Source organism: Capra hircus, chromosome 10 (assembly GCF_001704415.2).
Source record: "Capra hircus breed San Clemente chromosome 10, ASM170441v1, whole genome shotgun sequence".
Lineage (NCBI taxonomy): Eukaryota > Metazoa > Chordata > Mammalia > Artiodactyla > Bovidae > Capra > Capra hircus.
In genome coordinates, this window is record NC_030817.1 from 30,009,369 (window position 1) to 30,025,739 (window position 16,371).

General features: G+C 34.5%; 1 protein-coding gene across 1 annotated transcript in view; it reads right to left on the minus strand.

Moving 5' to 3' along the window:
* SLC38A6 (solute carrier family 38 member 6) overlaps positions 1 to 16,371 on the minus strand; it is a 68,219-nt gene that overhangs the window by 22,415 nt on the left and 29,433 nt on the right. Inside the window, exon 6 of the mRNA XM_005685945.3 lies at positions 9,095 to 9,173. Within this exon, the coding sequence (XP_005686002.2) occupies positions 9,095 to 9,173 (79 nt within the window). The remainder of the gene's footprint in view (positions 1 to 9,094; positions 9,174 to 16,371) is intronic.

Genomic DNA, 16,371 nt, shown 5'->3' on the forward strand with positions numbered 1-16,371 from the left:
AAGGCTATTGAGATTGAGTAAAGATATTTAAAAAATAATATTCAAGGATGTGAATAATTGGTCCTTCACACAACATTAGTGATCTTGTCAATTAGCACTATCTTCTGGAAAAATACTGATAATGTGTGGTAATCTACTCTGAGAGAATAATCTAAGATATAAAGAATTTTATGTGCATGAAGCTGTGAGTATAACATTATCATAATATTAAAAAGCTGAGGAAAATCTTATATAACCAAAATAGAAAGTGTTTGTCAAAAACAGCATACTCAATGGAATGTTAAACAGCTTTTATTTTTTTTAAAAAAGACAGTTTACTAAAAACAGAAAATATTAATGATAAAAATATAAAATAATGATTATTAACTATGTTTTAAAAATGTTTGGGGGGAAAAATTCAAAGGAAATAAAATGATAGCAGGGATTAGGTAAGAGATGGTATTATGTATAAATTTTATCTGCTTTGTCTTCTAAATTTTCTGTAAAGTGGCTACCAGTTTTACTCTGAAATATATGCATGTGCACATCAAAGTGGTAACAAAGTAAAATTCATGCTAATATGAGAGCTGGGAGCATCAAAGATAACAGGTATTACTTTTTCAAGTCGTTTGTTAGATGTTCTCTGAATTTCCAGTTGACTACAATGTATCCTTTCACTACCAGACAGCCAAAGTCTCCCACTGCCATGTTAAATTAAGAAAATGGACAAATTCCTAGAAACATACAGTGTACCAAGACTGAATCATGAAGAACTAAAAAATATAAACAGACCAATAATGAGTAAGGTCACTGCACCAGTAATAAAAAACCTACCAACAAAGAAAGGCCCAGGACCAGATGGTTTCACTGGTGAGTCCCACCAAACATTTAAAGAAAACCTAATGCCAGTGCTCCTCAAACTCTTCCCCAAAATTGGACAGGAGAGAACAGTTCCAAACTCATTTTCTAAGGTGAGCATGCCCTACTATCAAAGCCACATAAGAACATTACAAAAAACAAAACTTACAGACCAATATCCCTGGTGAATATATTATAAAAATTCTCAACAAAATATTAGTAAACCAAATCCAACAGCACATTTAAAGCATCATATATTATGATCAAGTGGGACTTATCCATAGGATGCAAGGATGGATCAACATATGAAAATCAGTCAACATGATATAGCACATTAACAGAATGTAAGATAAAAAACACATGGTCAAATATGTTAAAACATATAATTAAAATGCTAAAAAATATGTTTTATAAAAATGTTAAAAACATATGATTTTAAAAATAGATGCCAAAAAAGCATGTGACAAAACACAATATTCATTTATGATTAAAAAAAACTTTAACAAATTTAGTACAGAGGGAGGAAACCTCAACATAAGGGCCATGTATAACAAGCTCATAGCTAATATCATACTCAACAGTGAAAGGCTTAATGTTTTTCCTCTAAGGTCAGGAATGAGACCAGGATGCCTACCCTCACCACTCTTATTCAACATAGTACTGGAAGTCCTAGCTAAAACAATCAGGCAAGATAAAGAAATAAATGGCATCCAAATTGGATAAGAAGTAAATCTGTCATTATTTGCCGATATGATCTAATATATAGGAAATTCTAAAGACTTCAACCAAAAAAACTGTTAGAACTAATCAAAAAATATTATAAAGCTGAATGATACATAAACAACACACAGAAATCAGTTGTATTTTTATAAACTAACAAGTATCTGAAAAAGAAATAAAACAATCAGTTCAGTCATGTTGAGTTTTCCAATTTGCTGGCATAGTGAGTGCAGCACTTTCACAGCATCATCTTTCAGGATTTGAAATAGCTCCACTGGAATTCCATCACCTCCACTAGCTTTGTTCGTAGTGATGCTTTCTTTCTAAGGCCCACTTGACTTCACATTCCAGGATGTCTGGCTCTAGATTAGTGATCACACCATCGTGATTATTCGAGTCGTGAAGATCTTTTTTGTACAGTTCTTCTGTGTATTCTTGCCACCTCTTCTTAATATCTTCTGCTTCTGTTAGGTACATACCATTTCTGTCCTTTTATTATGCCCATCTTTGCATGAAAAGTTCCCTTGGTATGTCTAATTTTCTTGAAGAGATCTCTGGTCTTTCCCATTCTATTATTTTCCTCTATCTTTGCATTGATCACTCAGGAAGGCTTTTTTAATCTCTCCTTGCTATTCTTTGGAACTCTGCATTCAAATGGGTATATCTTTCCTTTTTTCCTTTGCCTTTAGCTTCTCTTCTTTCCTCAGCTATTTGTAAGGCCTCTTCAGACAGCCATTTTGCTTTTTTGCATTTCTTTTTTTGGGGATGGTCTTGATCACTGCCTCCTGTACAATCACAAACCTCCGTCCATAGTTCTTCAGATACTCTGTCTATCACTTCCACTGTATAATTGTAAGGGATTTGATTTAGGTCATACCTGAATGGTCTAGTGGTTTTCCCTATTTTCTTCAATTTCAGTCTGAATTTTGCAATAAGGAGTTCATGGTCTGAGCCACAGTCAGCTCCTGGTCTGTATCCCACTCACAATAGCATAAAAGCAATAAAATACTTATAAATATTCAACCAAAGAAGTGAAAGACAGTCAAACTTAAATGAAAGAAATTGAAGACACAAACAACTAGAAAGATATCCCGTCTGTGTTCATAGATCAAAATAGTCAATATTGTTAAAATGTCTAAACTATCCAAAGCTATCTATAGTCAATGCAATCCCTATCAAGTCCCAATGACAGTTTTTTTCTCAAAATAGAACAAAAATTCTAAAATGTGTATGGAACTACAAAAGGCTCCAAATAGCCAAAGCAATCCTGAGAAAGAAAACAAAGTTGACTTCAAAGTATACTGCAAAGCTTTCGTAACCAAAAAAGTATAGTACTGGCATAAAAAAAGACACATAGTGCAAAAGAACAGACTATGGAGCCTAGGCATACTCTCCCACCCCACATACTGTCAAATAATATTTGAGAAAGGACTCAAGAATATTCAGTGGGAGTCTTTTCAAAAAATTATACTGAGGAAATTAGATAGCCATATACAGAAAAATGAAAACTAACTTATACCACTCACAAAAATTAACTTGAAATAAAGACTTAAATGTAAAATCTGAAACTTATAATTTATAGAAAAAAACATAAAGAAAATGCTCCTTGACATTGGTCTTGGCAACGATTTTTTTTTTTAATATGACACCAAAAACACAAGCAAGAAAAGCAAAAGTAAATGGAACTGAAATGAAAATATAAAAATGAAAAGTTCTGTACAATAAAAGAAACAATTACCAGAATGAAAAGGCAGTCTACAGAATGAGAGAAAATATTTCCAAATCATATATCTGATAAAGGGCTAATATTCAAAATATATAGAGAACTCCTACAATTGAACAGCAAAAAATCAAACAAATCCAGTTTTAAGATGGGCAAAGTAAATAGATAGGTTTTCCCAAAGAAGATATATGAATGGTTAACAGGCACATGAAAAGATGACCAACATCACTAATCTACAAATCAAAATCACAAGGAAATATCACCTCACACCTGTTAGCATGGATATCATCAAAAAGACAAGAGACAACAAGTATTGGCAGGGATGTGGAGAAAAAGAAAGATTTGTGCACTTTTGGTGGGAATGTGAATTGGTTCAGCCACTATGGAAAATAGTAAGTTAGTTCCTCAAAAAATTAAAAGCAGAACTACCACCTGATTAATCCAACAATCCCATATCTGGGCATATATTCAAAGAAAATAAAAACAGGATATCAAAAAGATATCTGCACTCCCCTGTTTATCGGCTATTATTCACAGTAGCCAAGTTACGGAAACAAGCTAAGTGTCTGTCAGTGGATGAAGGGATAAAGAAAATGTGGTATAAAACACACACACACAAACACACACTGGAATATTATTCAGCCATGAGAAAGATACGTTGCCATTTGTGACAACACTGATGGACACTGAGGACCTTATGCTAAGAGAGGTGTCAGACAGAAAAAGACAAATACTGTATATCATGTATATGTGCAATTTAAGAAACAGTAGGATGGTGGTTAGCAGGGGCTGGTAGGTAAGGGAATGGAGGAGATGTTGGTAAAATGGTACAAATCTGCAGTTAGAGGATGAATAAGTTCTGGGAATCTAATGCAAAACAATGTGATTCTAGTTAACAGAATTATTTTATATACTTAGAAGTTGCTAAGAGACAGAATCTTAAATATTCTCACCACAAAAAAGAAATGATAATTATGTGAGGTAATGGAGGTATCAGCCAAACACTACAGTGGTAATCATACCACAATATATGTGTATCAAATTTATACACTGGATACCTTAAACTTACACAATATATAGTTGACAATTGTATATGTTAACTCCAGGGACTCAGCAGTAAAGAATCTGCCTGCAATGTAGGAGACATGGGTTCAATCCCTGGGTCAGGAAGATCCCCCGAGGAGGGCACGGCCACCCACTCCAGTATTCTTGTCAGGAGAATCCCCATGGACAGAGGGGCCTGGCAGGCTGTGGTCCATGGGGTAGCAAAGAGTTGGACACGACTGAAGCAACTAAGCACCAACACAAGCATCAATACCTCAATTTTTTTAAAAAAGAAAGAAAACGTTTTCCTTTAAATTGGCTTCAACCCATGGGTTCTAAGACAAACTTTATGATTCACTGTGTCTCTTTTACACCTTAGTTTATGAAGAAGTCCTTTTTAATGTATCTTGAAAAGGTACTCTTGGGTGCTGACAACTTCTTTAACAGAACAAGAGAAGGAGCAGCAGCTGGAGAAACACCATGATCATAGCTTGCCCTTCTCCAGCCTAACTCATGTCTTTAGGAAATGCACGTGCCAGACACTAAATCCTGCACACAAGTATTTCTAGCTAATGGGCCTGAAGCTATGCTCTCTACATCTGCACATGCCCCTCAAGTCCTGGTATGCAGGAGGTTCTAAGAGAGCATGGAGACTACAAATACTACACGACACTTTCTGGCATATTTGTCTTCTACTCACTCTTGAATATGCATGAAAATGAGAACTTCAAAATATCCCTCACCGAGGAACACCTGGCAACTAAATTTCTAAAGCTGGCAAAAAGCCCAGGGCTCCATGTCTGAAATCTCTTTCCTTCTGTGACCCAAAACAGACTCAGACAGTTGCAGCGCCAGGAGAAAAAAAGGCCCAGAGGCACACCAAAGAAGATTCCATCTGTTCTGCTGTCCCTCCTGTCACGAAGCAAGAATTGGGCAAAGGGAGTACATTAATCCTATGGAGCACATTGATCTTTTCTCCTGTGTTAAGAATCTTAGGAACACTTTGAAACCCTGCAGTCTATAACATTTACTATTATGTATTATACTTTATAACTTTACATTATTTCAGATCATAATTCACTCATGTCCATGGAAGTCACACAATTGCCCAAAGCTTTGGGTCTGAAGATAAGTTCACCTCCTCCCAGTGGTAACTCGGAATCTCAGAGTTATGGAATGTTAGAGCTAGAAGGGACCTCAGAGATCATCTGGTTCAACAACTTCATTGTATATGTCTACAAAATCAGCAAAAGGACAATGACGATCTTAGTAACAGAAGCAATGGAAATACTCTCTATTCTTGAATAGTCACTCTGAATTTATGGCCTCATTTTTCTTAAGACTGTGATTTCTTTACACTCTCCTCTTCACAAGATTACACTTTTAATTTCTGACATTAAAAAGAACTTAAAAAAATTTCTCTATCCCTAGTTTGGCTACTGATTAATATTAGTCATTTCTTATCTTTATTAAGTTATGTTAACACAGCCAATTATAAATACAATGCTTTTCTTTACCATTTGTCAACAATCAAGGCAATATAGTAATGCACAGTAAAATTAGCTCAAATTTCATGTGCATGTCACAGTCGACTGAGTTGTATTTGACAATGGATATTTTCCAAGGAGCAGAAATGACTAAACTTTACAAAATAAAACTCCAGCTTGAGAAATGCAAGCCAGTATAAAGAAATCGCAGAAGCACAATTGAAAAATCAAGATTTTAGAAGAATATGCTAACCTTGAAATTCTTCCTAAGTAGGGGAAGAAAAGAGCTATCTAACAGAACCCCGGTTTCCTACTGTGATCTAAATATACATTCTCTTCAAGCCAAAAGAATTAGAGTAAAAAGTTTTACACTTCCTAGAAAACTCGTGTGATCTGTGGATTTAATCCTATATGATAAAATTGTTCCAAGTATGAAATATATGGTATAGATCCCTAGCTGTATTGCAAATGCTTTGGCATGTAGATTTTCCCCCATATTTTAATGAAAACCAGATTTATTTATAAGTTGCTTTAATTTCATTCTTGAACGGAATGGAACAAGAGTATCATATGTTCTGAATTAGGATCTTACTCACATCCCATATCAATTATGTAACTCAAATGCAAGACAACTTAATTGTGTCAATCATATTCTGCTGACAAGATCATTAAATGTTAACATAGAGCTTCCAAGTTGTAACAGCCATAGATTTTTTTAAAAATGTTACTCTATGAAAAATATAGATGCCTCATAAAAATTTGGTATAAGTATTATAGCGTCTGACTTCTAATAATAATTTTTGAAATTAGAATATTATAAAAGTAGTTCCTTTTTGATAACATCTTTATAAAGGTTTATTTTTCACAAAGGTACATCAAATCTTACATATAACACAGAACATAAGCACAACTGAAAATTCTTAACTGCAATTTATTGTAACTCAAAATCTAAAAGTATATCAATATTATACTGATCTCACAGAAGAAATACTGCTCTGTAACTCTACCTAGAAATAAACTGTGCTAGGTAGTCAAATCAATTACCGTAACATTTATTTCTTAATTATTTCATAATATTAAACTTTTTTCATAGTATTAAACTTTAAAGACATGATTTATCTGCATTCTAACCAATTAATAAGTCACTTACTAATGCTTTTCAAAACTTTGAAATCCAAAACAAGTGAATATATATTACATTTAAAACAAGATGAGTAATTTTAAAACATCGTAACAGATGTTGCAAACTGTTCACAGTATTTTGAAGCATATACAGTTTTAAAAATTTCATTTCTGATGTAAAAATAACTGATCAATTTTCTACTAATATGAATAAGATGGGAGTTACTTTTTATTTATTTCTTTAAACAAATTAGAGAAAATAAGAAAATGACAACTGATTTAAAATGACACTATGGTAAAAGTATCACTTTTAAAGAAAGAAGACCTAAGTTTTAATAGAATTTGTCACATACTACCTTACTTCTAAAACTTTATATGTATTTTTGTCCCTCTTCTTTCCGCCAAGACATATGACATTAAAAAAGTAGATAGAAGTAACCAAACTCAGGATCAAGAAAAAGGAGAACACATGTGACAACTATTAAGATTAACACAGTTAATGCCATACATTCAAATTTGACTTTGACCTTTCTGGCAGTTAGAGCAAATAGGGAAAAACCACCTTTATACAGTTATTATTATTGCAATTTCTTTTTAAAAATTGAGTTGTAACTGACATACAACATTATGGAGTCGCTTGATTTCCCACATTTACATTATGCTATCAGCTTACAAAACCATGTATATGTATAATATCTTATTTGGTCATCCCAACAACTTTGTTAAGAAAGCAATACCGGTACCACCATTACGCCAGATAAAGAAACCTCAGGCTCAAAATTAAGTTATACGGCCAAAGAAGTTAAATTAATTTCCTGAGATTACTGAATATGAAATGAATAGAACACATGTTTCCTTACTCTTAGCCTAACATTCTTCATTTTACCTCTTATTGCTTTGAGTTTCTTAGCCCTAAATTATAATGGAAATTTATGGCATAGAATTTTTTGAGTAATAGAAGTTATCCTCATTATTTTTTACACCAAATGTAAAAGCAAATTTTACACAGGTGTGTCATTTAGCAATTGCTTATCAAAATAAGAGCATAAAACTTAAAACTAGATAAAGCTATAAATAAAACAAGGTAGCTCTAAGTATCAGATGTGACAATGAATATGGAAACTTTCTAAACTGTAAAGTACTATACAAAAGCACATCTTCCAATGATGAAAAATCAGTAAGGACTTCTCCTTACCTTTTTATCAATCACATTATCTTGATAGTTCCTATTCAGATATAAACTATATCATATTTTTCTTATGAATATGTATTTGTAGTTGTCTAAGTAGAATTCTTTCATGGAAGCCAACTTGTAAAAGCTAAAACTCAATTTTGAAAACTTGCCCTGCAATCCAGAAGAAGTTGGAACAAAATATTGGAGCAAAACAACCAAATATTTAAATCAAAAAGTCTGATGGGTTTTGGTGTTATGATTTAGAAATTACATGAATTAATTTGATGACAATTGAAAGGATTCATTTAGCTCTTTCAAGTTTGTTTTTCTCAAAATTTCATGTTATATATAGTAAGAGGAAAACTATAATTAATTTGGAGTTTTTTCCTCATAAAAAAAGATGAGTTAATAGTCTTTAGAACCCAGTGTTTTTATAAAAAAAAAAGAGCAGTATAACATGGTTTAGTATTATATATAAAACTGTTAAAAACAGGAAATGAAACAATTTTTTTTCCAATAATGCTTTATAACAGGATTTTACACAAGTACACTGTAACTTTATCACTCTGATTTCTCTTTATCACTGTGGTTTGCTGAAAAGTGACAGCAGGATTATCTGCTCCCCTCCTTTAAGACCTTTACCGTCAGTGCTTTCAGCCTCCCGGCTCCTCCAACCAATCTTTCATATCCAGAAATTTCTCCTCTACTCTTCTCTAAGAGCTGGCTCATACTTGTCCTGCTCTTTCGTGCCCCCATGGAAAGCAGGGATTGCCACTGGCCTGTCAGAGGGTTCACAGACCATTGTTCTGCACATAATCGTTACTATGAACGGTCTGCAAGGGTTCCTTCTCCAGGACCACTGTCTCTGCATAACTTTGTAAGCGTCTTGAGGGCAGGAACTACATTTACCTTATTTCACAAAAGGGCTTACTAGATATTTATTGAATTAATAAATAAATGAATACAATGTGAAATACTTTTTCTTACCCACTGTAGTCTCCGGATAAAAATTCTGAAATAGTAGCAGGAAGTTCTGTTTTAATGATTAAAAGATAAGATGACATAGCTGCAGACAGAATAAAAAGAGTTCCTATTAGAATCCTATAACTTTTAACCATTTACAGAACAATCTTATTTAGAAACACAGATACCGATTTGGGCTATGACAGCATGTGGAAGATTAATTCATACTGCACTGTCCTCAAAGAAAGATACATACCAGGAATGGAGATATATAAAGATAAATAATTAATATTCTTTGTAGAGAAGAATAATTGTTAAGCTCATTAGGTATCTTTTGTTTACATTTCAAGTTCAAGGCAAAAGATTTAGGTAAGAGAAAGGTTCTTGATTACAACCCACTTAGAAACAAAATTTTGCTTGTGTGTGTGCATGCGTACGTGCATGCTCAGTCATGTCTGACTCTTTGTGACCCCATGGGCTGTAGCCCACCAAGCTTCTCTGTCCATGGAAACTTTCCAGGCAAGACTACTGGAATGGGTTGTTATTTCCTAGTCCAGGGGATCTTCCCGTGAAGCTAGACAAAAACTCTTAATGCTATCTCTCAGTACAAGGCATTAGAGATTAGTTTAGCAACAATTGATATAGAAATAAGAGATAAATAAGTATAGCTAATAAATATGATTATTTGTTCTTGCTTATTAGAGAGAGACCTCCGGCCAGTAGTCTCACTTCTTCTCTTTCTCTGCTACTGTCCTTCCACACACACTTTGGACTCACGCTATTACAAAACAATAGCAAAATGCAAAATGAGTTACATTTTAAATTGCTCTCCAAAACAGATTAGAAAAGATTCAATTGAAATTATTAAGCACATTAAAGGGACAAAACTTACAATTATTATTCTGTTTTATTAACAGGGCTCCTTTATATTATGTAAACAAAACCCAAAGTTAGCATTATTTCTCACATTCTATCAGACAGGATTCAAGAAATAACCTGCTTTTACAGCATTTTAATAATGATCCTATTTCTGGTGTAGCTATTTAAAAAAAAAAAAAACACCTCACATCTTATAAACCTTCCATCCCACACTGGGAAATGTTTTCATATGGTTACAGAATAGAGAACTCATTTATATGTAAATAATTGAGCTTAAACTTAGATGCTTAAGTAACGTACAGAAACCCAGATGATTTGGAGTCAGTTTAACAGAGTAATAATCTCTGTTTCCCCTAGAGATTAAGTATATATTTAAAAAGAGCCAACAAGAACATGTCCATGAAGAATAGAGAGCACTCTGTGTGCATGTTAACTTTACTACTTATTTATATTTCAGGAAACATTTCACTTTCTCCTTGGACCTACAAAACCAAGAACGTAAATGAACGCCAAGTCTGAACGGCAAAAATCTGAGGAAAAGCTGATTGAAAAGCTCAAAGAGTTTAAAAAAAAGAATGTATATTTTTCAATCAACAAATATAAAAGTAGCTGAGCTTCACAATTATTACAGTGCTGCATGACTGCTCAACCCTGGGGGAAAAAAGGTTATATACTAGTTTGTGTATAAGTTTATATGAAGATAGGTAATACTTACACATATAAACACATACACTCTCATTTTTTTTAAATAAAATAACATGTACCTATGGCAAAGTAAAATTTAGAGCAGTTAATGCTCACTTCTCTTCAGTGAAAATACACATATTCACACTTTGCAGTTTATGACCATTTCTTTTTTCCCAGCGGAAGTACAACTGTTGAAACAAAGCCTTTTAGTCAGCAGAAGTACAGCATGTTTCTTCAAATGCTTTGTTAGTTATGGGACATCACAATTAACTGTACGTGGAAAGATATTCTAAGTCATTCATATTCTCATATGGAAAAATGCTACCAGTTTGGTACAGAACAGAAGGAAGGTTTAGATTAACCTTCTCCACTCAAGAATTTGGGGGTCTTTGTTTGCAATACTTTATCTATTCCAAAGAATCATACACATATGGTGTGATGATGAAAATCATGAACTGAATTTTCTGAAACTGGCCTAGGGCTACTTAAACATATCTTGCAAGGAAAAAAAAAAAGACAAAAGTACCTTTAAAACAAGGAATGCAGACTTCCTACACAATGTAATTTATTATCTGTCCATCAGTCTTTCTTGCTTGGATTAATCCAATACCACATGCTTTACTAAGGTTTCAGACATTCATCTCTTTCAGTAATTTTCTATTATTTCTTTTAGATCTTTAGTTGTAAAAAGCTTCAATGAATATGAGATCCTATTTCTTCCTAATATACAATCTGTCATTCTTCCCAGAATTTCTATTAGCCCCTGGCTAATCATTTGATCACGTTTATCCTCTGTTGGAGCCTTAACTCTTTCGTTTTCAAATGGGAGTCCTATTTCATTAGATTTCAGTCTGGAGAATCATGTATATTTCAAGAAATATGAACTCATCAAACATGTTTCTCTCTCAAAAAGAGTCTCAGCATACAAGATATAAATATAACAAAACATGTAAAATATTGCTCCTTTCTTAGAGAATGCTGGTGTTTTAAGAGCTACAAAACCACAGAGCTCATGTGAGGGGAAACTCCACTGATGAAACAAAGAAAGATACCACTCTTTTCACTGTGTAGATTATTTTTTCCTAGCCACAAGTAAACTTGCATGCAAGGACTGGCACCTTAACATATTATAAATATACATTAAGTTAGGAATACATCTTAATTAGGTTTACATAAAAAGAATAATCAGCTCAATCAAATAAAGTGGAAAAACTTCAAAAAATATGAAATCAATAGGAATGCTTATGTATCCATTGTTTTTTTCCAATGGCTTCCCTGATAGCTCAGTTGGTAAAGAATCCGCCTGCAATGCTCCAAAAGTTGCCTGCCACACCTTTCATCTCAATGTGTTCTATTAATAGCATAAAGAAGTGTTTAAGGACTTATCTGACAGACAGGTCATAAGCAAGAATTTGTAAATGATTTTTGCTGACATCGATACACAGCATGGACTCCTAATACAACACACACCATGTTGTCCTCTAAATAATAGCTGGAGCAGGGTCATCCACAAAAGCCATGGCTATAGTTAAGTGGTTCTCCATACCGCCAAAGCCAGAATTAGGGCTAGAAGACATACCTTAGTGACAGGTATTCAGCCATTATAAATCATTTAGTTTTACCACATTAACTAAATAGCTATTCTTTTCTCCCTTGTTTTAAACCTAACTAATAGAACTCATTTAATAGAAACTGCCCTAGGAAGGAAATAAAAATCTGTCAACTTAATCAAAACACAGGAGTTGAAAGTATTTTATACAAACCATGAGGAGAAGCAACTGTACATTAAGAAAAGACTAAAACAGGGTAAAATTTGATTAGGCAATAGCAAGTGGTAAGGTATTAATATTGGTTGATCTAATCATAAACAGAAACACTTGAGTTGGGAGCATGGAGGCTGAGGGGAGAGATGTCAAAAACACTAAAGGGGAAAGCGCTCTTCTGGAAGAGGAGAATTACAAGAAGAGCAACATTGGGGTGGGGGCTTAGGATGCCTATTCCAAGTGATTTACAGGTTACTTTCTCCTTTACATTTATTTCTTCACCACAAACCTGTGAGGCAGATATTCTTTATTTCACAGATTAGGAAATGGAGACTTGGCGAGTTAACCTGCCCAGGATAGTGATGGTGGAAACAGCCCGTCTGGCTTGAGAAATCTACTCTATTAACTGTTACACTATAAGAAAGTACAGAGAAGCAAAGTGAAGAAGAAATCCACCACAGCAAAGAAAAATAAGAAAGGTCTACCAAAAGGAACACTCCCCAGAATTATTCTTTTTTCATCACCATTTAAACAATAAATTGTTTCTGAATGCTGAGTTTCACAGTTGCATTCAAAGAAAACAAAGAATTTCTGTAACACAGAACCTAAGTTAGAAGTGCTAAAAACACTTAAAATGTTTGTTTCACTCTGACCTGTATTTTCATTTCAGTTTTATAGCTGGTTTGGTAAAGTGATTAGTCAACATGCCTCAGACAAGCCAAAGAATCTCATGATAGGACTCTGCTGGATTTACCATGATGATTCTATTTTATCCACAGCTATTATTGTAGTTCAGAAGAGAAAGTGTCCTATTCTCACATATCTGAGATATTAACACTACCCTGAAATTGAAAAAAATATATAACAAAAATCAATCCCTCTTCCGACAAACCCTATTCTCTCATAGGCTACTCTTCCCAGCACTCCTCAAAAAAAGCAAAAGAGAAGACAAATTGGAGTTTGGAGATTTCAACTGGAGTTTGGACCTAAGAAACCATTAGTTTACAAAAATAATTATCCTTTTTGTTAAACATTTAAAATATATGTATGAAGGTTTAGATTGCACAGCTCTATTTTTAAGACAGAATTAGGTTTTTCAGCACTTGGAAAAAGTTCAGCAACTTCTTCAGGGATTAGTCAGCCAGTTCTACACAGATGAACTGGGGGAGGAAATAACAAGTTTGCCTTTCCTTCTAAAAGAGATTCAATTTTACTTCAAACATGTTTTCGGTCATGGATAGCAATTGGTTTATTCTATTCAATGTGTCTTACTAACCTGGCGTTCCTACTATATGTCCAAATGCCACTGAAAGGCTATTCCCGCTCAACACAGGGCACAACAGAATCTCTCTTTTTAAAAAAAGATTTAAAAAAAAAAATTGAAAACAAGGTCATTTCCCTACTTCGTGTACAAATGGAAATCAAAAATATATGGAGGAACTTTTCCCTTCCATAACCCTAGGAAAATATAAATATTTGTTTTATCATCTATCAAGATCTTAAACTTGAATAAAAACTGACCAGAATATTTACTGTCCTGAAACCCCTGTAATTAAACTTCAATAAAACTTTTTATTAAGAAATACATTATTTTCAAAAACATTTTTAAAGTGACATGTAACCAGCAAATTTTGTCAAAGGAAAGACTTTTGAGAAAGATTCCCCCTCCAAAATTCCTCTATTTCTTCTACTCTAAGACAGAGCTTTCCAGAATTTCCAGACAATACTATTCAGGCCTCAGAAAAGACTACGGATGAGCTGACCAGCAGATGGCATTGTAACAGCACGCCCAACCCCTATTTCCCAGGTGATAGTACAAACTAGTACTTCTAAGGCTTCCATGTCTTACCAAGACAAAAGAGCAACAACTTTTTTTTCAGGAATAAAGTAAAGCCAAAATGTTTCTAATTTAATATTACAACACAATTTTGAAAAATACTGAGAATTTGGCGTTTTTATAATTCTCAACTAAGAATGATCTTATTTATACCTTTCTGTTTATGAGACTTAGAAACTGTGCCACTTGACCACATAAAAGGGCTCTGAGTTGCTCTTAAAGTTGAGATTCCCAAACTGAGGTATGAATCAAGGCTGCCAGAGTAGATCTGTGGTTCTCTGTCAGGCTGGAAAATCTGGGTCATTATGGCAATTTCAGGAAGTTTCAGTAAATCTAATATTTAGGGTTCTCTTTTCACAATATGCAGCAGTGATTCAATCTTTATTCTCTTTTAAAGAACTAAGGAAAGAATATGCCATCAACAGTGGACCTTCATATTTCAGAAGAGCAAAATAAGAATTTAACATACTCCTAGGAGCCACTCTCCCTGCGTTTTGAGTTGGGCAAGAGACAAGATCAGAAACACCAATTACCTTTACTTTTACCACGTACTCATCAGAGTTAATAGGACTTTCTCTTAGCTTAAGTAAAGATGATTTGAGTCTCCTGCTTGATTTCTAGGATATTTTAGCTAACTGAGTGTTCTATTGCAAACCTAACGCAAATGCAAGCACATATGGAACTAACTACTTACCTTGGTTTTTAGGAAAGGACTCTCATAATCCAGCAAAATTAGAGGAACTATATGGAAACCTGTACTTATTTGCTATTACAGTTCTTAATCCTTTTCCTTATAGTCCACTAAATTCAAGCCCTCAGCCAGAGTTCTCTTCCCTGTAACAGCATTAAATATTAAAACTTCCAGATGCTTCTTTTCTGACTTTGTGTCTAAGCAACGATCTCGGCAAATGTCCCTCTGGTGCCTGAGGCACTAGGCAGCTGGAGGCTCTCTCTGGCTCTGGTCTGTTTTGGGACCCCAATTCATCAGTGTTGGGAATCTATCAGGAACTGCTTCTAAGAAGCATTTTACCATGTGGCTCTCCATTTTCTAAAGGTAACAGTTTCCATAATCCTAAGAATAAGAGTACTAAATTTAATGAGTCATATTTTTTTTTCGATCATAAAGTTCAGAGATTTTTCAAAGACAGTAGACTTTTCCAATCTATTTGTTAGACCACACTAGTTCTCTGTGACTAATACTTGGTGTGTGATTGATATTGGGGAAAAAAAGATTTTCTGTGAAGTTCTGACAGTAGATTCTTCCCTAAAGAAACCATATGCTTACTTATGCATTCTGTGTGGTCTTCTCTTCTCAGTTGATCTTCCTTTTAAAGGAGTTCCAAGCCAGGTTGCTGGCTTTTCCTTCTCTTCCCCCTTCTCTTATTCCTTACTTTCTTCCTATAATAAATAAGACTTCAGTTCAGTTCAGTAGCCCAGTCGTGTCCGACTCTGCGACCCCATGAATTGCAGCACACCAGGCCTCCCTGTCCATCATCAACTCCCAGAGTTCACTCAAACTCATGTCCATTGAGTCAGTGATGCCATCCAGCCATCTCATCCTCTTGTTGTCTTTCTCCTCCTGCCCCTAATCCCTCCCAGCATCAGAGTCTTTTCCAATGAGTCAACTCTTTGCATGAGGTGGCCAAAGTACTGGAGTTTCAGCTTTAGCATCATTCCTTTCAAAGAACACTCAGGACTGATCTCCTTTACAATGGACTGGTTGGATCTCCCTGCAGTCCAAGGGACTCTCAAGAGTCTTCTCCAACACCACAGTTCAAAAGCATCAATTCTTTGGCACTCAGCCTTCTTCACAGTCCAACTCTCACATCCATATATGACCACTGGAAAAACCATAGCCTTGACTAGGCAAACCTTTGTTGGCAAAGTAATGTCTCCGCTTTTGAATATGCTATCTAGGTTGGCCATAACTTTCCTTCCAAGGAGTAAGCATCTTTTAATTTCATGCTGCAATCACCATCTACAGTGATTTTGGAACCTAAAAAAAAAATAAAATCCGCCACTGTTTCCACTGTTTCCCCATCTATTTGCCATGAAGTGATGGGACCAGATGCTATGATCTTAGTTTTCTGAATGTGGAACTTTAAATCAACTTTTTCACTCTCCTCTTTCACTTT